This window comes from Pseudopipra pipra, chromosome 2 (genome assembly GCF_036250125.1).
Source record: "Pseudopipra pipra isolate bDixPip1 chromosome 2, bDixPip1.hap1, whole genome shotgun sequence".
NCBI lineage: Eukaryota > Metazoa > Chordata > Aves > Passeriformes > Pipridae > Pseudopipra > Pseudopipra pipra.
The window spans coordinates 118,881,299-118,908,053 of NC_087550.1; the positions used below are offsets into that span (position 1 = coordinate 118,881,299).

Here is a 26,755-nt window from a genome sequence, read left to right on the forward strand (position 1 = left end):
TATAAAATATATTAATATATTTATATATTTTATCTAAAATATATATTAGTATAAAATTTAAAATATACATAACATTATGTAATATATAATTATATATTATTAACACATAATATATAACAAATGTTATATATTAATGATACAATAAATATATAAATTTAATAATAAATTACATAATATATGAATACTTTCAGTTATAATATAGCTATATGCAATTAGAAATATATTTAGAAATATTATATCAATAATATATAAATAGTATAATAAACGAAATTTAAAATATAATTTTAAGATGAGAAGATAAATAGATACAAATACACTGTGTCAGTGCAAAGCACAGTCACATTCTCTGCACAATTATCCTTCAGCAAAGCATCCCCAGGAAAATGATCCAACAGCCCACATGGATTTACCACCCAGGGGGTTCTCTCCTATGGATTTATCTGTATGTTCTTACTCATCAAGTAGATGAGCCTGAAATAATAAAACCTAGTAGAAAATAAATACATAAATAACCTCTAATAAATTATAAACAAACAAACCATAATAGACCATAAATAAACCTTAATAAATTATAAATACCCTCCCAATAAATTACAAATAAATAAATAAACCCTAATAAAACCCAGTAACAAAATCCATTCCAAAAGCAGGAGTCATGGGAAAGTCACAGAATCTGGGACCGAACGTGGAAAATGATTCCCAGATGTTGTTTCCTTTCAGCTCCCAATCCCAGGATGGGGAATTTCTGCCTCCTCCCCCACTGAGGCTGCAGCTGGATCCCAATTATCCCTCAGAACCAACGGGGGAAGGGTTGGCTTTAAAACCATGGACTTTGGTGCCCCTGCTCGTGATTCCACCCTCAGGACAAACCCAGCTCCACATGGTCCAGCTGGAAGGGTTCAGCTGGGCAGGGCTGGATCTCCCCCCACTGCAGAAATTCAGGAAGAGAATCCCAGAGTCATTCCGGCTGGAAAAGACCTCCAAGCTCCTCCTGCTGGGAATGTTTTGAACCGGGAAGAAGAAAACCCCTCCCAGGGCTGCATCTTCAGGACTTTGGGAATTGAACAAAATCCATTGACACCAAGTTCCTTTTTGCACCACAACAAAGTGGAGTGAACTGTAACATTTCAAGCTCTTTCCCAAGTATCCCTGGATTCAGCTGAGACAGATCAGAAGGAAGTTGCCTCAGGTGTTCAGGAACAGAATTTTCCAGTTCAAGTGTCAGATGTTTCATCAATCAGATGTTGTTTCCATCTTACAGCTCTGCTTTCGCTTCTTCTGGCAACACTGAAGGAGCTGACACAAGATTTTCTGTGACTCCTCTCATTACCAAACTTCAGAGCATAAATATATATATTCATTGGCATCTCTTTGGTTCTATGTTCCCCAAAAAAAACGTGCATTGCCTGGAAATTATTCTGCCTATTTCAGAAACTTTTGGTTGCTTTGCTTTGAAATCTGACAGTGAAACCCTCCACATTAAATAGAATTTGTCCAAATCATGCAACACTCCCAACATTAATTTCTATAATATGATATTCTGTGACATCATGTTCTATTATATCCTATAATATGATATTCTATGATATCCTTCACGTTGGGTTTTTCAGGAAGGACAACTGAGGACTCCTGGGAACTTCCATGGTGCAGCTTTGTCAAAAATACACGGAACCAAGAAAGGGATAAAGAAATAAATGTGCAAAATTTATTATGTTCTTCAGTGAACACAAGGACATTAAATTTATAAAGTTAGGCAACATCTTCAAAATTAAAAAAAAAGATATATAAACACAAAGAATTCCTTGTCAGAATAAACAAAAGTCCACATGATGCTCAAACTCAGTTCAATCCAAAGCAATTTCTTCATAAAAAAATAAGCTACTTAAAAAAATTAACTCCAGCAGACAGTGGTATGTAAATTGAAATGTTATTGGAGCACATCCCGATCATTTGTACCCAAAAAAGTCTGTTGGGAAGACAAGACAGAGCTGGAAAAGCTCTGGGTGACAAACACCCTCATCACCCTCAAAAGGCATTTTGTAAATTCACCTTGGCTCCTTCCAATCACAGAAATAAGTTACATCCTTTTTAGGAGATTTTTGTTTCTAAATGAAATCCATTTGGCAGTAAATATTTTGCACTTTGGTTCTGTAGGAATGGGGGGGATACATAAATCAGGGCTGTGCCTCCCCCTGTGCCTCCTCATCTGCAGCCCCACGGCGGGAGCTCGGGCACAGCACAGCCCTGGGCCTCTGCTGGGGCTTTTATCCTGAATGCAAAACAACTGGAGCCAGTCAGAGACTCTGCCAGGACATTTCCCTTTAGAGCCCAGGGAAGCTCCTCTCTGCCTCCTCCCATCCCAGTCCCTGCCCGGGGGACCGTGTGTGGGAGAAGCACACGAGGAATCACGGAATCCCAGACTGGCCTGGGCTGGGAGGGACCTTAAAGCCCACCCAGTGCCACCTCCTGCCAGGGGCTGGGACACCTTCCACCAGCCCAGGCTGCTCAGAGCAACATCCCACCTGGCCCTGGGCACTTCCAGGGATGGGGAGCAGGATACATGAACAAGGGAGTGGGAATTCCACACGGAGCCTCAGAAGCCCCTCACTGACACGACTCTTGGTCTCTTGGCACTTCGTTCTGGACCTGCTGAACCAACAAGCACTGCCCCTGAGGGGCTGGAAGGGAATGTCCAAGAAGTCCTTAGGATTGTATCCAGCATGGATTTCCTCCTGCCTGTGTAAACATTGGGAGAGCCAACGCCGGGAGCATCGGCGACGGCCCAGACTCAACACAACCCTCTGTGAGAGAGAGAGAGAGAGAAACCCTCCTGTGGGACACGAGGGCTCTGCTGATCACCAGCTTCAAGTACAGAGAGTGTCCAGATCTGCTCCTCCTCACGCAGGAGGTCGATGTTTCCCCACGAGGTGACACATCAGTGCAGGAACGACGAGTCCCTCACGCGGCTCGCGGTGATCTCCAACCAACCAACCAAGTGCACATCTGGAAACACAAAGGTAACGAGTCCAGAAGTCACAGTGCCTTCCTCAGGCTGTGACTCCCATCACAAAGAGGTTTTATCAAAGTGCCAGCCCCACAGATTCATTTCATTTTCCTCACAGTTACACGATTTCCTTTCCCAGAGTTTCTGCCGAGCCTTTGCTCCCCGACGTGTTGTCGTCGTTGGAGTAATTCCCTGAGTCCCGACTGCTCTGGTTGGAATGTTTGTAGTCTTTGCAATCGATCTGATTTCCTTCATATGTGATCATAGAGTCAATTACAGAATAATTCTCTACTGGTTCTTCTGGGGCTGGCAGATAAGGGCTGGTGCAGAGCTGTCCTCCAAACCCCTGAGAAAAGAGAAGGAAAAAAAGGGAGGGATGAACATTCGTACACAACATTTATGTAATGGTTTAAATAATTGAAATAATGATTCTGCATAACACCACAGCTGTACAGATCTGGCTTCTCAGATTCTTTACTGTGAGGGTGGTGATTAGGAAGGAATTCCTGGCTGGGAGGGTGGGGAGGCCCTGGCCCAGGTTGCCCAGAGAAGCTGTGGCTGCCCCTGGATCCCTGGAAGTGTCCAAGGCCAGGTTGGATGGGGCTTGGAGCAACCTGGGCTGGTGGAAGGTGTCCCTGCCCATGGCAGGGGGTGGGAATTAGATGAGCTTCAAGGTCCCTTCCAACCCAAACCAGTCTGGGATTCTGTGATCATGCTGAGTAGCATCATGAGGTTTTCTGCCTCTAATAGGCCATTTGTTACCCCAAGTTCAACAATTCTAAATTAGGATGAAGTTTAGTTCACAGAATCCCAGGATCACTGGGGCTGGAAAAGCCCTCCCAGCCCATGGATCCCCCTGTGCCCCATCCCCACCTTGTCCCCCAGCCCAGAGCACTGAGTGCCACGGCCAGGCCTTCCTGGGACACCTCCAGGGCTGGGCACTCCAAACCTCCCTGGGCAGCCCCTGCCAAGGCCTCACCACCCTTTCCAGCAGGAAATTCCTCCTCCTGTCCAACCTGAGCCTCCCCTGGCACAGCTGGAGGCCGTTCCCTCTCCTCCTGTCCCTTGTTCCCTGGCAGCAGAGCCCGACCCCCACCTCACCATCCCATTCATACAATCAAACACTAAACAACTCAAACATTAACCATATCTCATTTGCTATGCTCACAGTTGCCAATCACCTACAGAATTGCAATATTTCATGGATTAGAGCCTCAGGAGGCCACACAAGAACTGAAGGAAAATCTGGAGAACCATTGCCAAAACCTCTCCAGTCCATCCTGGCGTTCCCATAAGATCCCAGGTGTTCCCATAAGACCAGGATAACAGAGAACCATCTGTCCACAACATTTCTGGTTCATTTTCCCCAGAATAATCCGTTCCATGCAAGAGGAGTGTCAGCTCACCTCGATGTTCAGGGGAGGTTGGCAGGATGGGAAGAACACATACTTGATCTTGCTGTAGGCTTTGTAGAGCACAAACACCAGGGGCAGGGCCACGAGCAGGACAGCAAACAGGGCAGCCATGAACGTGGCTAAAATGATCAGAGGGAAAGCTTTGGCTAAAAAGAGGAATAAAAACCATTCAGCCCAGGTATTGGTAAGCACCAGGGGTTAAAGAACAGATCAGCCCCAAACCTGCTGCAGGATTATCACAATCATTCTGCATTTCTACAGTGCTGCACCAGCCATGGTGATCATGGAAAACTGATGCCATTCCAATGCCTTAGAGAATTTTACTGAAAGAAATTATCAAATACAAGAACACAGAACAGTCAAGGTTGGATGGGCTTTAAGGTCCTTCCAACCCAAACCATGCTGTGATTCTCTGCCTACCTGTAATAAGCTGAAGCACATTTGAACATACTAAAATTAACAGATACCAGGAGACACTCTACAAATAACCAGAATTATAGACAATCAGGTCTCTTTTTGTGACCAAAGAATGAAAGATTTCCACGCTGGGATGTAAGAACATGTGGGAAAGGCAGGGCATGATCTGCCTTGAATGTACTGCTTGGGCTTAAATAAGCTCATTAAAATAGAAGGATATGGGAAGACTAATAACTAGCAAAATAGATTAAAGAATTTATCTAATGAAGGTAAAAAAAGCAACATCTGGGTTGTTTAAGGCTTGATAAAGATAAAGCAGGACCACAATATAAATGAATCCTAAAGGCTTATGATGTGCAGGAGCATCACTGTTATTACATTTTCTTAAAAGTTTGGATATGTAGCAATTTTTCTAGTGTTAATAAAATTTAATTTGGCCAATTATCTTCACCATAAAACTTGCTCTTCTGTTCTGAGGGAGTGTTAATCCATCCAGCCTCACTTGGCACCAAGGTGAGCTCTGGGCTCCAACGGGCCGGATGATTTGTCTCCTCACACTGCAGCACAGCAGTTGTTAAAAACTGAATTCATTCACAGGAGAACTGTGAACATTCCAAGAATAAAATATTCCTGAAAACAGGGCATTTAGTGATTCCTAGAAACATCTTACAGGCACTGGGAATTCAAGCTCTCTGCCCAGAGAGGTGTGAGCTCTTCCTGCCCAGAGTTTTTAACTGGTGAGAGCTGCAAAGGCCCGTGAAGGGTCAGCAATCCCACCTGCAGAGGGGGATCCATTCCCAAGCTTCCCCTACCTCCAGGGGTTTGGATGCACTCCTCCTGGCTGTAAACACTGCTCTTGTTGTAAGCTTCTGAGAAGGCCTGGGCTTTGACACAGTACAAGGTCTCGGGCGCCAGGTCGGGGATCGTCGCCACCGTTTGTTTTGTCTCCTTCACTTTGGCCTCCTGAAAAGCCAAAAATGGGAGAATAAGGTGCACATGGACAGCACAGGAATCACCCAGACAGGTGAGAATTATGGCCTCTGATGCAGAAGTCATTCTGCAAAATGTCTTTGCAACCACAGAACCCCAGAACCGTCAAGGTTTGGAGAGACCTTCGGGCTCACCCAGTCCTGCTGTCACCCAGCACCCCTGAACCACCTCCCCAGGGGCCAACACCCAGGTGCCTCTGGGACACTGGTGACTCCAGCACCTCCCAGGGCACTCAGACTAAAGCAAATAAAAGGAACCACCCCATTATCTCCCAAGGAAAAATCAGGAAACACTCGTTGGCAAGAACCAACTGCTTCCACCACTGTGGAACTTCACAGCTCCGAGCTTTGTGCAACAGGAAACTCCTTCCTGCTGCAGTTGGTTTCCTTCTCTTCCTCCACCTTCTAGCCATTACTGTAAAAAATTTTACTGTAAGAAGTATTTAAATATGGAAAGACCCATTAAACTGTGAGCTAAAAGCACACAGGACTTCATGGCCTTATGATACACAGAGCTTTTACATCCCAGCTTAGATTAAACACGGCCCCATCCATGGAAAGAGATTAAAATCTCACCCACTGTGTGATAAAATCATCTTGATCAGATCTTTAAAAGAATCTTTCAGAATAAAACCCAACAAGTTGTCTTTTTTTCAGACTGATACATCATATCTGTGCCTCTCTTGAAAAGAAGCTTCTTGAGGAGAACTGAGACTTGGGATTTAAGTCATAAACACTTGTTATGGCTGTGCTTTAAATTTGTCAACTAGTCCAAACCTCATCACTTGATGAATTCCTCCAGTACAGAATCCGGTAGGACAGGACATAATTGTTCCTCATGACTTCACCCTCAGGTCCTCCCGGAGGAGAGATCTGGATGTGGAGCAAAGTATCACTGATGTCCACCTTCAGCCCAGGAGGGCCAATTTCATCTGAAAAAAACGAAAACAAGATTAAAAACACAACTTTAAAAATACTGCACAAAATACTGCCATGGAAACCTACGATAATTTTTAAGAAACACGTATTTAAAAGTCCAACCTCACACCTTAACCCAGAATCTCAAGTCCTGACAAATATTCCGATTATTTTTCTGTCTGGGCCGGATGGCACTTCCAGGGATCCAGGGGCAGCCACAGCTGCTCTGGGCAACCTGTGCAGGGCCTCCCCACCCTCCCAGGGAAGGATTCCTTCCCAATCTCCCATCCATCCCTGCCCTCTGGCAGTGGGAAGCCATTCCCTGTGTGCTGTCCCTCCACCCCTTGTCCCCAGCCCCTCTCCATCCCCCTGGGAGTCAACGATGGCACTGGGGGCCACTTGTTGAGAAAGGAGAATTTCAGCAAACACATTTCCTTACTTGTTCTCAGAGGATCTACTTTGACTTCAGTGGACAGGCAGGACCTGTTGTGTCCCCCCCTGGCCTGCACACGCAGGTAGTAGAAGCCAGTGGTGGTGATGGCAGAGGAGACGTTGCACCGCGTGCCCGTGACGTTCCCACAGCCAGGGACAGCGACCCACTTCCCAGAGTAATCCTCATTGAGCCTCTTCAGGTACCCACTGCAAGACAGAGTTCAGGGAGTTTTGGGGTGAGGCCCTCGAAGTCTCAGGACCAAAAAGCAGGTTTGTTTGTGCCCAGGGGTTGTCCTGGCTCTGGAAGGGGCGGCTCCTGCTGAGGGGAAAACCTCCTGAGCAGGAGACATTTGTGACTGAAACAAGGGAGAGGAGCGGGGCAGGAGTTACAAACCAGTGCTTTAATGGAGCCTCGAGGGAGATTATCCACTGTTATTACAGGATATTTACTGTACATGTTATGCACAAGTTCTTAAATCCAAATTAAAATCCGCGCGTTCCACGGAGCCGATTGTTCTTCCGGCACCCCAGAAGAATTCCAAAGGAATCCCTGAGGGATGTGTCCTCCTCACTGAGGCACCAACCACAGTGTCTGGGGGACAGCTGGAGATCAGGACACAGCTTTACAGACCCGTGTCTTGACAGGGTGGGTTTGGATGTGACACACTGGTTTTTATGTGATATTATGGTTTTTATGATACCCTTTTTTGATGTGACACAATGTTTTTTAATGTGATATTATGGTTTTCATGTGATACCTTTTTTTGATGTGACACAATGTCTTTTGATGTGATATTATGGTTTTCATGATAGCTTTTTTGATGTGATACAATTTTTTAATGTGATATTATAGTTTTCATGTGATACCTGTTTTTGATGTGATACACTGTTTTTTGATGTGATATTATGGTTTTTATGTGATACCTTTTTCTGATGTGACACAATTTTTTAATGTAATACTATAGTTTTCATGTGATACCTTTTTTTGAAGTGATACAATTTTTTAATGTAATATTATAGTTTTCACGTGATACCTTTTTTTGATGTGATACAGTTTTTTAATGTGATATCATGGTTTTCATGTGATACCTTTTTCTGACGTGACATGTTTTTTTTTTTGTTATGTGATACAATTTGGATTTTATGTGACACAGGGTTTTTTTTAACGTGATACCAATTATTTTGTGATATGATCTTTTTTAATAGAATACAGTTTTTTATGGGACACAACGTTTTTTGATGTGATAAGATTTTTTTTTAATGTGACATGACTTTTTCTAATGTGATACCATTTTTTGGCTGTGATAGGATCTTTTTTAAAGTGATCCAATATTTTTCAGATATTTACAGGATCTTTTTTAAAGTGATACAACATTTTTCAGATATTTACAGGATCTTTTTTAAAGTGATCCAATATTTTTCAGACATTTATAGGATCTTTTTTAAAGTGATACAATATTTTTTGGATGTGATGCTTTTTTTTTTTAACCTGATATGATTTTTTTGATGTGACACAAAAGTGTAATTTAGCATTTAGAAGTCCCTTCCCTCAGGTATTAAACACCACTAAAATCATCCCAGTGCCCTGAAATTCCAGGATAAGATATTATGGAATCCTTTTAACAGATGAATGTTCCAATTACCTCATTAATACACTAAATATTTCATTTTAATTTCCAGAAAGCACTGGCAAAATAAAATAAATGGCATTTCAAAGGCCAAAACCTGCCCCCTGAGATGGGAATTCTGGACTCACATGAGGTACTGGACGTTGTAGCTCACGGGTTGTTTATACTGATTATCCCAGTGCAGGTGAAATTCCATATTCAAACCAAGGACTCTCAGGTTTGTTGCACAGAGAAGGTCGTTCACTGCTCAGAATGAAAAGGAAACCCAAAATTAGCCAAAAAAATTGATGTTACAGACAGATTTCTCACTGAATGGATGCTTCTCATGGTACATTTTCAACAATGAAAATACAGAGATTATCTGTTCATTCTAAAGGTTGCAAATCAAAGTCAGGGTGTTGTACTAAGCCTTTAATTAAAAAAATCAATTCAGAAAAAAATTCAACTATAGAAACACTGAGATGAGCAGCAATAAACTGTTTTGGCAATAAATCAAGGGGAAAAATGTGTAAAATACACTTGTATTTATTACACAGTCCAATATTTTAATTTTAATACTTTATTAAAGCATGCACGTGTCAATCATTTAAATATCTATTATAACACACGTGTGCTAATTTAATATTTTATTAAAAGGCACGTGCATTAATTATTTTAGTATTTCATTAAAATGCACATGTATTATTTAGTATATTTTTTATTTATTATTTTTGTACAAAGTAATTTCCATGTACCATCTATTAATTACTCCAACTAATTTTGATTTTGATGTACCATCCACCAACTATTTTTGATGTCCCATCCAGGTCTGATCTATACCTGACTTTCCTGAAGTTATTTTTTTCCTGAAAAAAACATTTAGAAGTACCTAAACTGACACCTGAAGGCACAGAAAAGAATTTAAATTTAAACATGCAAACCAAGCAACTGGTGGCCAACTGCCATGGTGCCTTTTTCCAGAACCAGGAGCAATCAATTCTCCAAGGATTACCTAAAACCAGGATTTTTTAAGCTTAGTCCAACTTTCTGTGCATTTATTTACTGCCAAGTGCACAAAAGGCTTTTCTTTTGCCTCCAAAACACCCCTTTCCTCCTGATTCAAAGCCACTAATTCAAAACACAGAGAGTTTTCCAAAAATGCAGAAAGTAGCTTTTGCACTCCAAATTAATTAATCAGGCAATAATAAATTGCCTGGTGGCAAAACCCCTTTTTGTACAATTAAAACTCCACTATTGCCATATTTCACGTTGACTGAGAAAAATAAATGTCATGTGCTACACGTATTTTTTTAGACCAAAATGAGGAGGAACTTGGCACTTCTGCCTCTTTCTGTACTCCAAATTAATGGGCAAAATTTGCTTCATGGCAAAACCCCTTTTTGTACAATTAAAACTCTGCTACTGCCACATCTTATGCTGATTGAGAAAAACAAATGTAAATAACTGTCCTATGTTATATGTGGTTTTTTTATACCAAAATGAGGAGGAACTTGGCAACTCTGCACATTTTTGTTGCCTCAGACCGACCCACTTTGTGACAGTTTAAATTCAACCACAATTTGCAGACAAACTGATTTCCCTCTCACCTTTCTGGGTGGTTCTCACGCAGCGAACGGGGCTGAACAGCCCTTCTTTGCCCTCTGTGGGAAGATTTGCTTGAACCTTAAAACAATAGGTTGTGTCTGGTGCAAGATCACCAACGGTGTCAACGGGGAAAATGTTTTTACTTCTGGGCTGGAAGAAAGAACCACAAAGAGCCTTTGAAGGGACCGTCCTTCCCTGGGAGCTGGGTTGGGAAAGGATCATCTTTCCTCCCAGGGTTTACAGAAAAGACCCCCAAAAAAGCTAAAACAGAGGAAAAAAAGGGCAATATTTGAGGTGGATGAGTGTTAAAGGGAAGTTTCCAACTAATGTGACTCGGAGGAAGGAACATTTTGTGCTCCTCTGCCACGTGAAGGTGGGGTGGGATCGTGGCCTCTGACACGGAACTCACCCCACAGATACTGCAAACAAAAGAGAACACTTCATCCCTCACCCCACACACTTCCCCTCTGCCACCTCCCTGCTTTTGCTTTCCCAGGCTTTGCAGCGACCGCCCTTGGGACAGGACGTGTCAGGACAAGTGACTTCCCCCTCTGATGTGCAACCAGAGACCCAGCAGGGCTGGAGGAGCCCTTTGGGATCCCCCAAACCCACCACAGTCACCCCTGAGCCACCTCCCCAAGGGCCACATCCAGACACCCCCGGGACACCTCCAGGGCTGGGCACTCCAAACCTCCCTGGGCAGCCCCTGCCAAGGCCTCACCACCCTTTCCAGTAGGAAATTCCTCCTCCTGTCCAACCTGAGCCTCCCCTGGCACAGCTGGAGGCCGTTCCCTCTCCTCCTGTCCCTTGTTCCCTGGCAGCAGAGCCCGACCCCCCCCGGCTCCCCCCTCCTGTCAGGGGGTTGCAGAGCCAGAAGGTCCCCCCTGAGCCTCCTTTGCTCCAGGCTGAGCCCCCCCAGCTCCCTCAGCCCCTCCTGCTGCTCCAGCCCCTTCCCAGCTCCCTTCCCTTCCCTGCACACGCTCCAGCCCCTCAGTGTCCTCACAGTGTAATGATTGTGACCTGAGCTTCCCAAAGAACAGACAGCCCTTCAGCTCCTGCCCTCATTTACTGACACCCATCTCCCTGAAAAGACGAGGGGCTGTTCCCACCCCGATCTTTGCAGAAGGGCCCCGTCTGCTGCGGCTGGAAAACGTTCACAAGGACAAGACCTGAAAAGACTCAGGGAATGGCTTCCCACTGCCAGAGGGCAGGGAGAGATGGGATATTGGGAAGGAATTCCTGGCTGGAGGGTGGGGAGGCCCTGGCCCAGGTTGCCCAGAGAAGCTGTGGCTGCCCCTGGATCCCTGGAAGTGTCCCAGGCCAGGTTGGAGGGGGCTTGGAGCAACCTGGGCTGGTGGAAGGTGTCCCTGCCCATGGCAGGGGGTGGCACATCCAACCTTTAAGGTCCCTCCCAACCCAAACCTTCTGTGATTCCATGAACTCCAGCCCGTGGCCCAGGGCAGGGCACTGAGGGCTGTCCTGAAGCTCCTCTCTCTCAGCAAGACCAACTCAGACTCTGCCCTCCCCCCTCCCTCACATCTGTCCCTCCCTGTAAAACCTTCTTCACTCTGCCTGGAATTCCTCCCCCTTCCCATTCCTGCTGCCCAAGGGTGGCCTCTGCCCCACCACACCTGAGCTGGTTTCACTTTCTTCTTCTAGCACTGGGAAGTGCCTCCAGTGTTTAACAGAAACAAAAACTCTGGGCACAAAATATCTAAACTAATCCTAGAGCAAACACGAAACCCAAAACACCCCAACAAAACACCTCCCCCAGCTTTCAAACTGCACATGAACAGGTGCAGACTCAAACAACTGCATTTTAGAGCACGATTAAATTCCATCTCTGACAGTTCTGGTAATGCTAAATTTAAAAAAAAAAAGTGATCATACCTGAGAATTTGATGAATTTTCCCAGAAAACGAGATTATATTTAAAGCTTAGGTCATTTAGCCACATTTTTTTGCCCTGATTTGCTTCTGGAGGAGAAATCTTAATTTTTATGTCTCCATTTGTGGGCTGCAACTCCATTCCTGGTGGACCAATCTTAGCTGGAAATATAGAAAGAAAAACAAAGTTAAGCACAACTACCTAGAGCAAAAACACCCCAAAAGCAGCTGACATCAATAAACCCACAGCACCTGCCTACAGAATCTTATTTTTGATTCTTTTGAGGCAGTAACAAGATCACAGTGATCACCCACAGGGTCTCAGTTTTCATGGCTCTCAGGCAGTTTCTAATAGAAATCCAACCTAAAGACCAACCACCACGACCTGGTTCTAAAAGCAGCTAAAATGCAACATTAGCAGCAAATGTTTTCCAAAATCTGCTGTAAAGATCAGTATAAATTATTCTACAAGAAGGCAAGAAATGTAGCTCAGACCCATAAATCCAACACTGAGGGCAGGCTTCAGTACTACACTGTAACTGCTGAAAGGTCACAAAGTCAGGAGAACATTTCCAGAAGGAAGGAGCTTGGAGCACCCTGGGCTGGTGGGAGGTGTCCCTGCCATGGCAGGGGGAAAACTGGATGGGCTTTAAGTTCCTTCTCAGAATCTTCAGTTAGATTCTACAAAACCAGCATCACTTACAATATTCTCCCTTCCCAGGAAAGACAGAATTGCACCTTCCATGACTTGTGTTATGTTCCTGCTGAGGAAACCACCACACCCTGCTGTCACTGGCAGTGGGAATCGTGTTTGCTCCACAATCCTGGAATCCCAGACTGCTTTGGGTTGGGAGGGACCCCAAAGCCCATCCAGTGCCACCCCTGCCATGGGCAGGGACACCTTCCACCAGCCCAGGGTGCTCCAAGCCCCGTCCAACCTGGCCTGGGACACTTCCAGGGATCCAGGGGCAGCCACAGCTTCTCTGGGTAACCTGGGCCAGGGCCTCCCCACCCTCCCAGCCAGGAATTCCTTCCCAATATTCCATCTATCCCTGCCCTCTGGCAGTTTGAAGCCATTCCCCCTTGTCCTGTCCCTCCAGCCCTTGGAAATAGTCTCTCCCCATCTTTCCTGTAGCCCCTTCAGGCCCTGCAAGGCCACAATCAGTTCCCCCCAAAGCTTCTCCTCTCCAGGCTGAACAATCCCAGCTCTCCCAGCCTTTCCTCCCAGCAGAGCTGCTCCAGCCCTGGGATCCTCTTGGTTCCTGCTCTGGCCTCTCTCCAGCAGCTCCATGTCCTTGCTGGGCTGTTCCCCAGGGCTGGAGCAGCTCTGCAGGGGGGTCTCATGGGGGGCAGAGGGGCACAATCCCCCCCTGCCCTGCTGTATAAAGGACATTGAACTGCAGACCCCAAACCCAGCACTGGGCTCGTACCTTCGTGGTCTGGAACCATCTCCAGGACCCTGGACCAGGGGGACACTTGTTCCCCTCTCTGAGCCCTCACCCTGACCCAGTGGGTGTCGTAGTACTCGCTCACGGCGGAGGAGAAGTCACACTCTGGGCCAGGGACATTTTGACACCCAGGCAGCTCCTGCCAGCCTGTTCCAGTGCCCTCTGACCTGCAAGAGAGGAAACAGCCCCAAATCAGCACCAACCCACAATTTAAACCCTGGCACTATTTTTCTTTTAATCTCTTTTTATTTCTCTTCTTAACCTCTTTTTTTTCCCCTCTTCTTCTTAATCTCTTATTTTTTCTCTTCTTCTAATAACAACACCCCACTAATGCTGTTCTGTCCCCAGTGTAATCAGTGTCACCTCCTCAGGAATTCTCCTGGAATTCATATTACCATTTCATTAATTCATTTAAACTGTTAATTCGTTGGTTAACAATCAGCCTGCAAGGTCTGACAGCACTTTGCTTTATGAAGACACAGGGTCAGAAAACACCATCAAAGAACTGCCAAAGTACAGAATTATATCAGAATTTTTTCAGAATTATTTATCCTTAATATTATTGTATTATCCTAGTCTGGCAAAGATTTTGTAATTAATTGGAAGAAATTTAAAAGCCTTGATGGAAGTGCTTAAAAGAGCACAAAAGCAGCAAAAAGCCCCCAGTTTTAACACGAGCCAGGAATGGAGATCAGGGGGAAACAAAAACACAAAGGTGACAACTGGAGTTCAATAATCAGCTTTACATAAACTGTTTTTTTCTTGCATTAACAGACATCCACACCTTAGTTAAGAAAGAGACATTTCAGAGAGAGATTAAAAACATCCTGAACTAAAAAAAAAAAGAGGCACAGACTCGAATCAGTTGTGGTTTATCCTCAGCTCCCACCTTGTCTCCTTATTTTTTAAAATAAAACTGTCTTCAAAGCAGCTGTTTCTCCTTTACATATTGAGGAAGAAGAGCTTATATTCATAATTACAGAATCATGGAATGGTTTGGGCTGGAAATGACCTTTAGAACCATCCCATTCCAACCCCCTGCCACAGGCAGGGACACCTTCCACCAGCCCAGGTCGCTCAGAATTTAAGTAATTTTATCTTAGAAAGGTTTTGCAATATTTACTTTGCAGGAAAATGCCAAAAAATCACCAAATGAATGTGTTAATGCAAGCAAAAATGTTGGGATATGAAACCATTGCAGAAAAGCAAGCAAATACTTAAGAACAAAACCAAAATTGTTTCATCTGGGGATTTAAACTTGCAGACAAGAAATGTGGATTAATGAACAAATTAGTCAAAAGCTACACTGAAAATTCCCCCAAATTCTCTGTGTGTGTGGCCACGATTAAAAAAACCCCAGAGAATAAATCACATTAAAAATAAACAACATAAATGATATTTCTAAGAGTGCCAGTTAATCTTCCCAAAGAACCCCTCCAGAATGAAGCATCAGCAGCAGGTGTGTGGTGTGTTTATCACTGTTTTTATCACAGGTCAGTCCAATTTGGCACATAAATCACAGACCAATTAAGGATCTAGGACTTGGATCCCACTTTGTCTCAGGATTTGACCTTCCTGGCTTGCAGGAGGGCTCTACAAAAGTGGCTGTAATCAAGCAGCAAAGCCATTAATTAAAATGCTCTCCTGCACAAACCAGGGTGGGGATTTCTGGCTCAAAAATCAAATTTTCACTCACCATTTGTACTCTGCTGAGAAGGTCACCCCAGGCTCCCCCCCGGGGTGGCTCCACCTCAGGGTGAAGTTGGTGTTCACCACGTCCACCTGGATGTCCTGGGGGCTCTGCAGGGGGGCCTGGCCTGCAAAACAGCACAGACACAGAAATGGGGATGGACACACGGACAGACGGGCAGAACTTCACCTCTGAGCTCGGCACAGTCCAAGGCTGCTGCTGGTGTTGTTATTATTTGTTTATTTTTTAATTCAGGTATCAAAGGACGGGTGAGTAACAACACTGTGGGAGAAGGAACTGCTCTGGTACTTCAGCAAATGGACATTTCCCTGGTTATTTAAGCCATATTTTGAATTATTTCTCACCACTGCTCAAAAGCACTGAGGCTAAAAAGGCACAACCAGGGCTGAAAGTGTGGCCTGGAATGTTTTCCAGCACAGAGGGAAAGTGGGAAGGCACAGGGAATATGTGGGAACTGAGGGAACCTCACAAGTCACTAAAATGATGTCAACTCCCCCCCCAAAAAACAGCCCAGTGCAGATTTAGAGAGTTTAAACTTCCTCTAAGTCTTTCTGCCAGAACATGGACAGTTTGGGCCTCTGTCCCCTGAATGGGAATCTCTGACAGGGCAGGGGGAAGAAACAGAATCGGCAAAACAAAATGTAACAATTTAAAAAATAGAAATAAAACACGGCAAAATACTTTAAACAAAACGAACCACAACAAAACCAACTACAACAAAAACAAAAGGCACCTTTTGGACTCGACTCTCCCTCCTGCCTGTTCTGTGTCACATCAGCAATCACTTCCCAACAGCTGCAACTTCTGCAAACCTGCCTGAACCCCCTGAACTGCTCTTTGACATCAGCCTAATATCTGATTATGCCAAGGAGAAATCAGAACAAGGAAATCCTCTTTCCCCTGGGCAGCCAAAGTCTGCCTGGCCACCCAATGGCTTATCCTGAATTTGATTTTAGGGTTCACTGCAAAAACCATTCCATAGTCCAGTTCCCTTTACCATGTATAAAACACGACCAATTCTCTTCATAAAAAGGAAAACGTGTGTGGAAAAGCCAAATATCAAACTCAAGTCTGCAAAGCCCTTTTGGAGAATGAAGTGGCACCAACTTGATTTTTGGAAGCAGCTCCTGAAGGCAGAGAAAACTCAGAAGCAAAATGATTCCATAAAACCTCGTGGGTCCCACTCCAGGATTTATTTCCACAGGGCACGAATTTATTACTCTTCTGACAGAGTAAGACAAACCCAGAGGACACCAAGGGACATTTGACCAGAAAATAAGAAAGCAAAGGAAATCACTGATTTTTACTTTTTTTTTTTTGGCAGATATTTGTGCAGCAGATGCAGCAGTTCAGCCAAAAAGCTTCTGACAAGGAGGGCACCTGCAGAGCTCCAGCGCTGACAACAACACAACTGCATTTCTAAGACTGTTATTTTGGTTTGCCTTGGGCAGGAAAATCAAATATTCAGAGTATCCCTCTCACATTTTCAAACCCTTAACTCCCACGTAGGAGGAAGCTTTGCAATGACATTTATCAGAGGGGGAAAAGGAAGTTTGGAAAAATGGAAGAAAACTGCGTCAAGATTCGTGTTCTAACCAAAAGTCAGAACTTCATATGGAGTAAACCAGAAAATGTAATGCCATCACATAAATTCATTACGGACTCCATGGAACCCCACCCATGGTTTGGGTGGGAAGGACCTCAAAGCTCATCCAGTTCCACCCCCTGTCCTTTCTGCCTCTTCGTTTTTATGTCAGACCTATCTGAAAACTGCATTAAATATGACTCACAACAAAGAGAAAACTGAATGGCAGCAACAACACTTTAGGTTTTCCTTCTAAGCCAAGCTTCCAGTTTCCTGAAGGAATTTTATTGCTCTCTTGTCTGTTCTTTCCAAATGGCTGAACTTGCTTGAAGCAGTGTTAAAAAAAAAAGAAATCAGAATAATGCATCTGAAATTAATTCATCAAGTCTAATTTATAAGAGACACAACCTCTCCCTTCTAATTAGCACTGCCCCAATACCTTTGGGGGTTTTCTACAGAAAAACACAAAGAAACCCCCAAAGATGCAACATAACAACGTCTTGGACTTTATGTGTAGAAGTTTTTTGCCAGAAGTGATATTTTGACCATTCTTTACCATCCTCTCACAGCCCTGCCCAGGTCCTGCACTTGTTTCCTGGAGGATTTATCCCGTTTGGCAGGATATTTCTCAACCCCACACCTGCTTTTCAAAGCACTTGAGCTCCTCATGCCCAGTTGTGCATCGTTCTGTCCCACAGATTATTGGCAGATCCCCACCTGACACATCCTTCCCTCTTGACAGGGAACTGTGAAAAACTGTGAGGAGCTGCAAAAACCATCCTGGAGCAGCTTAACACAGAATATTTTCTCCAGCATGCTTAGGAGATTATATACATATATATATATATATATATATATATATATATATATAAAATCTAAAATACAGATTCAAAAGTAACAGTAAACCAAAATACAGGGAATTGGAACTCCTTTTATCTCAGAATAGCAGAAATTCAGGTTGATTTAATGTGACATTTGTTCTCAATACTAGAGACATGACTATGTGATCCACCCATCCATCCTTTCATACCTTTCCCTATTTCCAGTAAGTTTTGTGTTTGCTTCCCCAAATTAATTTCTCAAATCCCAGTGAATAACTAACCAGGAATTAATTTCTCTGCTTAATTAGCAAGAGATTCAATGATTTAGACAGTAACCAGATGTGCAAAGTAATAGCTAAGATCAAGACTACTTAGGTTTATTTTATTAATGATTAAAAGCCAGATATTTAAAATTAATTCCTGTTTATTCACTTAAAACATGATGACACTTTGTTGCTGAGGAAACCATTTTAAGGGATTAGACTTTTATGGACAGAAGAGATTAAAGAGCAGAAATGCTTTTACACAACTGCCCACCTCCTTCCCCTGCCAAATTATAATAAACTAAAATAAACACACAACTGTTCTAATAAACAAACAGCACTACTTAATCCAAAATATTTAAAGCAATACTGTTCATAAATACGGTTGAAAATAACAATGATTATATAACAAAATGTAGTAAAAAAAAACCCAAAAGAAAGCAAGTGCTGGCAACACAAAAGCACTCCCTGGGGAGATGGTGAAGGGGAAATCCCAGGAAGCAGCACATGATGCTCAACATTCATGACACAGACGTGTGGAGGAAGCAGTGGAAACTTTAAGTCAGAAATTCAGAAGCAGAAGGAAGGGGAGGCCCAGCACATGTGACCCCAGGAAAGGCTCCAGAAAACCATGGAATGCCACAGCTTCCTCCAGGAGCAGCAGGAGGAACTGCTGGGTTTGCCAGAGCAGCAGGGACAGGTCACTGCAGCAGTGACTGCTTTTCATTCCATCATTCCATCCCAGCCTGGCTGTGGTGGAGCATCATTTCACAGCACTGGGCTGGGTTGGGAGGGACCCCAAAGCCCATCCAGTGCCACCCCTGCCATGGGCAGGGACACCTTCCACCAGCCCAGGGTGCTCCAAGCCCCGTCCAACCTGGCCTTGGACACTTCCAGGGATCCAGGGGCAGCCACAGCTTCTCTGGGCAACCTGGGCCAGGGCCTCCCCACCCTCCCAGCCAGGAATTCCTTCCCAATATCCCACCTAACCCTGCCCTCCCTCAGTCTAAAACCATTGCCCCTTCTCCTGTCACTCCCTGCCCACACAAAAGCCCCTCTCTCTCCTTTTTGCTCGCTTTGAACTTTATATGACTTCCCCTTCAAACGAAAGGTTTTGTGCAATAGTTGTTTCTTGCTGCTCAAGGACAGAAGAGGCCAAATGCGCTGTCCTGCGAGTCACCCTGTCCCCTCCTGCCCACCCTGCCCCCTCCTGCCCATCCTGCCCCCTCCTGCCCATCCTGTCCCCTCCTGCCCATCCTGCCCCCTCCTGCCCATCCTGTCCCCTCCTGCCCACCCTGCCCCCTCCTGCCCATCCTGCCCCCTCCTGCCCATCCTGTCCCCTCCTGCCCATCCTGCCCCCTCCTGCCCATCCTGCCCCCTCCTGCCCATCCTGTCCCCTCCTGCCCATCCTGCCTCTCGTTTCCTCATTTCGGGGCTCTGCCACACGGCGGCTTTTGGGCAAAACAACGGGATCCCAAACAGGTTTGCCCCACACCTCACACACAGGTCACCAACCTCACACACCGTTCACCGGCAGCGGGTGAGAGGGATGAGGAGGAGAGGGGCTGTTCACAGGGCATGGGGGGACAGGACAGGAGGGGTGGCCTTAAACTGCCAGAGGGAAGGGCTAGATGGGATATTGGGAAGGAATTCCTGGCTGGGAGGGTGGGGAGGCCCTGGCCCAGGTTGCCCAGAGAAGCTGTGGCTGCCCCTGGATCCCTGGAAGTGTCCAAGGCCAGGTTGGACGGGGCTTGGAGCAACCTGGGCTGGTGGAAGGTGTCCCTGCCCATGGCAGGGGTGGCACTGGATGGGCTTTGAGGTCCCTCCCAACCCAAACCCGTCTGGGATTCTACGAAAACCCCGCAAACCCGACGTTTCCGAGCCGCGCCCGCACACCCGGCCCCGCCCCGGCCCCCCGGCAGCGGCACGAACTGCTCGGGACAGGGACCCGCACCGGGACAGGGACCCGCACCGGGACAGGGACCCGCACCAGCCCCGGGCCCCTCGAGCCGCTCCCCGGACTCACCCTGGCAGGGCAGCGGCAGCGCGGCCACGACGAGCCACAGCAGCGCCTTCCAGCCCGGCACCGCCGTCCTTCCAGCGCCCCGCACCGCCGGCCGGCCGGCCCGCAGCTCCGGCATCCAGCCCTGTCCCTGTCCCTGTCCCCGCTCCTCCATCCATCCCCGTCCCCGCTCCTCCATCCGCGCTCCGGTGCCGGAAGGGCCGCCCGGCAGCGCCTGCGCCGGGGCCGCGGGCGGAGGGGGCGGGTCGGGCCCGGACGGGGCGGATCGTGGGGCGGATCGTGGGGCGGGTGGAGGGCGGGTGGAGGGCGGGCCGGGGCCGGACCGGGTGGTCTGACCGCCCTCGGGGCCCGCCGAAGGTCCCGCGGTGACAGAGGGAGGTGTCACAGAGTCACCGAGTGTCCCCGGTTCATGGGATCGTCGAGTCCAACTCCTGTCCCTGCCCGGAACAGCCCGTGGCACAAACCCAGCGGGCACGGGGATGCTCCAGGGCTGGAGCCCCTCTGCTCTGGAGCCAGGCTGGGAGAGCTGGGGGTGTTACCTGGAGAAGAGAAGGCTCCAGGGAGACCTGAGAGCCCCTTGCAGGGCCTAAAGGGGCTCCAGGAGAGCTGGAGAGGGACTGGGGACAAGGGATGGAGGGACAGGACACAGGGAATGGCTTCCACTGCCAGAGAGTAGAGTTACATGGCATATTGGGAAGGAATTCCTGGCTGGGAGGGTGGGGAGGCCCTGGCCCAGGTTGCCCAGAGAAGCTGTGGCTGCCCCTGGATCCCTGGAAGTGTCCAAGGCCAGGTTGGACGGGACTTGGAGCAACCTGGGCTGGTGGAAGGTGTCCCTGCCCGTGGCAGGGGTGGCACTGGATGATCTCTACAGTCCCCCCAGCCCAAGCCAGTCTGGGGTTCCATGGTTCTGTTCTAAGAATCACCCCCTGTGCCCGAGGCAGTTCAGGCAGAGGGAGGGAGGTTGGGCACTGAGCTCTGGAAAGCCCCATAACTGTGAGTGTTTCCAGGTTCCACCGCCCCCTGCCCCGGTCTGTGACAGGGCAGCAGCTCAGGACAGTCCCCCAGCACACGGGGCTGTCCCTCGCGCTGTCCCGGGCCAGGCTGAGCCCGGGGTGGGCAGGAGCCGGGGCTGTGCCGGCTGCCCACCCTGCCCACCCTGCCCACAGTGCCCACAGTGCCCACCCTGCCCGCACTGCCCACCCTGCCCACCCTGCCCACAGTGCCCACAGTGCCCACAGTGCCCACACTGCCCACAGTGCCCACACTGCCCACACTGCCCACAGTGCCCACACTGCCCACCCTGCCCACCCTGCCCACACTGCCCACACTGCCCACAGTGCCCACACTGCCCACAGTGCCCACACTGCCCACACTGCCCACACTGCCCACACTGCCCACCCTGCCCGCACTGCCCGCACTGCCCGCACTGCCCACACTGCCCACCCTGCCCACACTGCCCACGCTGCCCACCCTGCCCACGCTGCCCACCCTGCCCACACTGCCCACGCTGCCCACCCTGCCCACCCTGCCCACCCTGCCCACCCTGCCCACAGTGCCCACAGTGCCCACACTGCCCACCCTGCCCACACTGCCCACACTGCCCACACTGCCCACACTGCCCGCACTGCCCACCCTGCCCACACTGCCCACCCTGCCCACACTGCCCCCTGCCCTCAGCAGCCCGCGGGTGCTGGATGTGCACCAAGGAACACAAACCAATCTCGCTGTCGGTGTGGGCTGGTGGCCCAGGGCTGGCAGGGTCGGTGCTCAGTGTCGTGGTTTGTGCAGGGCAGGGTGAGAGGCTGCACAGCTCCCACCTGCTGTCTTGCATAATCCCAAAATTTTTTGGGTTGGAAGGGACCATAAAGCTCATCCAGTGCCACCCCCTGCCATGGGCAGGGACACCTTCCACCAGCCCAGGTTGCTCCAAGCCCCATGGAAGCTGGGACACCTCCAGGGATGGAGAGTCCCCAACCACAGCACTCACCCTTCCTCCCTTTGTGCTGCCTGTGCTGCTGCTGTTCCACCCCAGCCTACAAAGGACAATAGAGCCCATTCTCAAAGCTCACACAAGAAAAGCCCCACTCAGTTTAATGAAAAATACCATTAAAAATCAGGAAGGTGCACTGAGTCATGGAGGGGGAACATAATTCCTGTCTTTCAGCAGCTGGGACACTTGTTACAGGCTGGGAGAGTTGGGGGTTCACCTGGAGAAGAGAAGACTCCAGGGAGAGCTGAGAGCCCCTTGCAGGGCCTAAAGGGGCTCCAGGAGAGCTGGAGAAGGACTGGGGACAAGGGATGGAGGGACAGGACACAGGGAATGACTTCAAGCTGCCAGAGGTGGGGAGGCCCTGGCCCAGGTTGCCCAGAGAAACTGGGTAACCCAGAGAAACTGGATCCCTGGAAGTGTCCAAGGCCAGGTTGGACGGGGCTTGGAGCAACCTGGGCTGGTGGAAGGTGTCCCTGCCCATGGCAGGGGGTGGCACTGGATGGACTTTGAGGTCCCTCCCAACCCAAACCAGTCTGGGATTCTCTGTCTGTCTGTGTAGGGAAGTTGTGTTTTGCTGCAATCTGCCCCGTTCCTGGAATGTTTGATTGAATGCTCAGTGAATATTAAATGCAGCAGGAGTGTTACAGCCCCTGAAGCTGGGCTTGGACCCAGCTCCCTTTTGGCAGCCAGAAGTTTGATCATCAGACTGAAGAGCTCATCTTCTCCTTTTTTGTTTCGTATTTTTCATGCCCAGCTGCAGGGGTTGGGAAGGTAAAGTCAGGGGTTCACCTTTCACTTCCCACCCCCTCAAAGCACCAAACTCCTCTGTGGTCAGAGCAATGTTCCCAGAGAGCAGGATTTGAAACTCTGGTGGGCAAAGGTCTGTGCCCTCCAGGTCCTGGGGGTGAGACACCCGGCAGCTTCTGCTGCTGCAGGAGAAAAGAGATTTATTCCATGAGAAATTGTTACTTGTACTCAGACAGTTGACAGGGAAACATTTTAAGGGCAGGTTATTTATGGAACCGCACCTCAGTGTAACCATTTTGGGCCACATCGTGAACTGCAACTCACTCACTGGTTTGTTACCGGCACAAATATTTACTAACCTAAACATCCCCTAACATTTACAGCTTATCTTCTGGTAGGTTTGAATGCAACTGCCTCAGTGATGTTACAGAAGAAAGGAACAGCAGCTGGTGTTGATCCCAGCCGTGAAGGAGCAGCTCTATCTGCAGCACACAGGCAGAGGGAAGGCCGTGTGTGTCCGGTGCCCGTGGATATCAATCCCAAACACTCGTGGGATGGAGGAAACTGAGCCACCCGGGCTCTGCTGGGTTTATTTCCATTGGCTGCCAGAAAAAGGAGACATCCTTTGGTGGTTTCTTCTCATGTCAACTCTGGAACGGGATAAAAGAAGCAAACACAGCTTTTCATCTCGTTTGAAAAGTGTAAGAACACAAGTGCAGGAAGGAAGGTCCTCAGGGAGCCCCCGTGGGTCCCTGTGCAGCCCCAAGGAGGGCCCAGTTGTATCCCCCCCTTCCAATGCAATTTGTTTTATATCTCCCTTCTCAGGCAATGTCTCCTCTATTTTTTTTTTTCTGATTTCATCATTAGAAACCTTTTCCTTATCTCTGTTTTGTTGCCATCGTGTCACTGCTCTGACATCTCTCTTGGACATGGAGCACAGGTGAACAACTCCCTGGTTTTGGAAGCTTTTCACATCTTTGGAGCCTTTCACGTTATGTTGCCCTCAGACTTCCCTTCCCAGCCCACACAAGCCCACCTTCCTTCACAGAGGGTGTTTCTTGTCCTCCTGAGACTGTTCCCAGCACTGGGCCCTCTCTCCACACGGCCTTGCTGGTGCTGAAAAGCAGGAAGGATTATCTTTCTGCTCAGGCACTGGGAGAAGTTGCCCAGGGAGGTGGAAGAGTCCCTGTCTCTGTGTTCCAGAGGTGTCTGGATGTGGCCCTTGGGGACATGGATTAGGGGTGATCCTGGTGGTGCTTGGTTAGGGTTGGACTGGATTATCCTGAAGGGCTCTGCCAGCCTTGGGGATTCTGGGATGAGGTTTTGAAGGACAGAGGTGCCGGAATTTGCACCAAACAGGCTGGAAGAATGTGGAAAGCCTGTCACCAACCTCCCTTTTTACAGCCCGTGGAGACCTTTCTGGTACCTTCAAAAAGCTTAATTGGAATATATGTACAACTTCCATCTTCATAGACAATATTTAGAGTCACAGAATCAGAGAATGCTTGGGCTGGGAGGGACCTCAGTGCCACCCCTGCCATGGGCAGGGACACCTTCCACCAGCCCAGGGTGCTCCAAGCCCCGTCCAGTCTGGCCTTGGACACTTCCAGGGATCCAGGGGCAGCCACAGCTTCTCTGGGCAACCTGGGCCAGGGCCTCCCCACCCTCCCAGCCAGGAATTCCTTCCCTATATCCCCTCTAAATCTATTCTCTTTCAGCTTAAAGCCCCTTGTCCTGTCCCTCCATCCCTTGTCCCCAGTCCCTCTCCAGCTCTCCTGGAACCCCTTTAGGCCCTGGAAGGGGCTCTCAGCTCTCCCTGGAGCCTGAAATTCCATTATGATCAGCAAGCTGTGCTCTCTTGGGCAGTTTCAGAGCCTGGTTTCACCTGTAGGTCAGCAGGGCTGAAAATCCAGCCCCTGTGCAAAGCTCCTGGTGTCATTTAATCCTCTTTGTCACAATGTTCCTCACACTGACTGGAAAAGTCCCTGCTCTGAGGAACTTCCAGTGTAGTTTCAAGAAGTGTCACATAAACAACAGGAGCAGAGAGAAGGGAATAGAAATTAGAGATGAGATTTGAGTGATGTGATGGGGGAGCTGATGGGAAAAGGGAAGAACTGAGAGTTATTAAATGGATTCTCTGGTCTGGTGCTTTCTCCAGGGTGAAATCCCAGTGTCCCTGATGCACACCCTGCTGCTGGAGCCAGGTTTCCTCTGCAGGGCTCCCCAGGGGGGTCTCCTTTGTCTTTGCCCCCCCGGCCCCGTGCCAGGCCCGCAGTGCTCTACAGGAGGGGCCTGCAGACGTGCTGAGCTCCCTTCGGGGAACCCGGGCTCCAAGGAGGGAATATTCCCAGGGCACTGCACAGGGATGGGCAGCCAAGCCTGGCTGTTCTTCCTGGAAAACAGCTCTTTGCACCTTTCTTTTCGCAGCAGCAGTATCCAGGGAAGGAGCCTCTGTGCCACTTACTCAGTAACTGGAGAATCCTACAAAGGGACGTTCTGCCAAGTCATTAATGGCTGTTGCCCAACCCCCCTCAGGAAAAAAGGCACGAATTGCTACCACAAATCCTTATCCTGAATTTCTGGTTAAGAACCTATTTAAAAGCCTTTTCCACAGCTCATGATGGGTATTCCTGAAAGCCTTTCTGGCTCTGCTGCTCAGTGGGACTCGTTCTGCATTTGCACTTGGCAGCCAGACAGCCTTTCCTGGAACCTCCAGGACCTGCTGGGCAGGGAGGTCACCAAAGTCACCAGTATGGAGAGGTAAAGGATGTGGAGCTGGAGGGTGTCCCTGGTCCCTTGGTTGGTCCTGGGCTCTGGTTTCTCCTTGTCCCTGAATTCTCACTCCCCTCCCTTGACTGGAACTGGCTGAACAGCCCCTTCCCTCACCACCCTCCTCTAGGATCTGTTTTGCTCACCACAAGCCCAGACTCCTCTCCCACAGTTTTCCCTGCCTCCCTATTCCTTAATCACTCTGCTCTGCTGTGCAATTCAGTAAATATATTCGGGAATAGCTTTCCAATAACCCCCAGGTCTCCAGAATGGTCCCTCCTCCCTTGGCCAGGACACTCCGTGCCAGAGGGAGCAGCCTCCCCCTGTACCTGGCAGTTTAAATCCTGACCCAGCTGAGTTCCCCTGGTTTGTTGGTTCATTGCCATCACAGTTCCCACAAGCTCAGCTCAGGATTAACTCTCCTCTAAATGATTGTTCTCTGAAGAGGCACCAGGTGCCTGGGGGGCCTGTGGGGCCACCCAGCCCATGTGGGCACAGCCAGAGGCCACCTTGTGCCCAGGCCCCTTTTGTGGCTCTCAGGGAAGCTGTGGCTGAAGAAGAGGCCTCTCACCTCCAAAGGATTTCCTGGAAGGACTTGGTTTGGGACAGGAAGGCTTCTGAAGCAAATCAAACTGACTGCAGGTCACTCTGAAGAAACACATCTGGACTGCTTTTAGGAGCTCTTAAATCCCTGGAGGTGCTCCAGGCAAGGCTGGATGGGGTTCTGAGCAAACTGGTGGAAGGTGTCCCTGCTCTGGGGAAGGGCTGGAAGGGCCCTAAGGTCTCCTCTTCTCCAGGCTGATTCCAGTTCATTTTGGAATTCACCCTCTAAAGGCTTTCTGGGGATGACACAGACAGGAGGTTAAAGATGAGCTCAGCTGAACTTCAACCCTCTTGCTTTACCAGACCCCACGCTCCACATCAACGACCAGTCAAACACACAAAGTGCTGGGGACAAACCCTCCCTGTCCCCACGGGGCTGGATGGGCTGGAAGAGGAAGCAGGATCCTGAGGACCTGCCCTTGGACACTTCCAGGGATCCAGGGGCAGCCACAGCTTCTCTGGGCACCCTGTGCCAGGTGATGTTCTTGCAGACACTTTTGCTGCTTTGATCTGAACCCAAAA

General features: G+C 48.4%; 1 protein-coding gene across 2 annotated transcripts; it reads right to left on the minus strand.

Annotated features, from left to right (window-relative positions):
- Positions 1-1,683: 1,683 nt before the first annotated feature.
- On the minus strand, positions 1,684-20,285 carry IFNAR1 (interferon alpha and beta receptor subunit 1). 2 transcript variants are annotated; one of them, XM_064647192.1, is made up of 11 exons: positions 20,128-20,285; positions 15,418-15,538; positions 13,704-13,888; positions 12,278-12,435; positions 10,390-10,537; positions 8,932-9,046; positions 7,183-7,382; positions 6,603-6,757; positions 5,649-5,799; positions 4,411-4,565; positions 1,684-3,350 (listed from the first exon to the last, which is right to left on the minus strand). In XM_064647192.1, exons 1-11 carry the CDS (start codon positions 20,276-20,278, stop codon positions 3,123-3,125), a joined length of 1,767 nt encoding a protein of 588 aa, XP_064503262.1. In that variant the 5' UTR covers positions 20,279-20,285; the 3' UTR covers positions 1,684-3,122. The 2 variants fall into 2 exon arrangements, with proteins under 2 accessions (XP_064503262.1, XP_064503263.1); XM_064647193.1 differs by having other exon boundaries at positions 4,411-4,538; positions 5,649-5,801; positions 6,602-6,757.
- Positions 20,286-26,755: the final 6,470 nt, after the last annotated feature.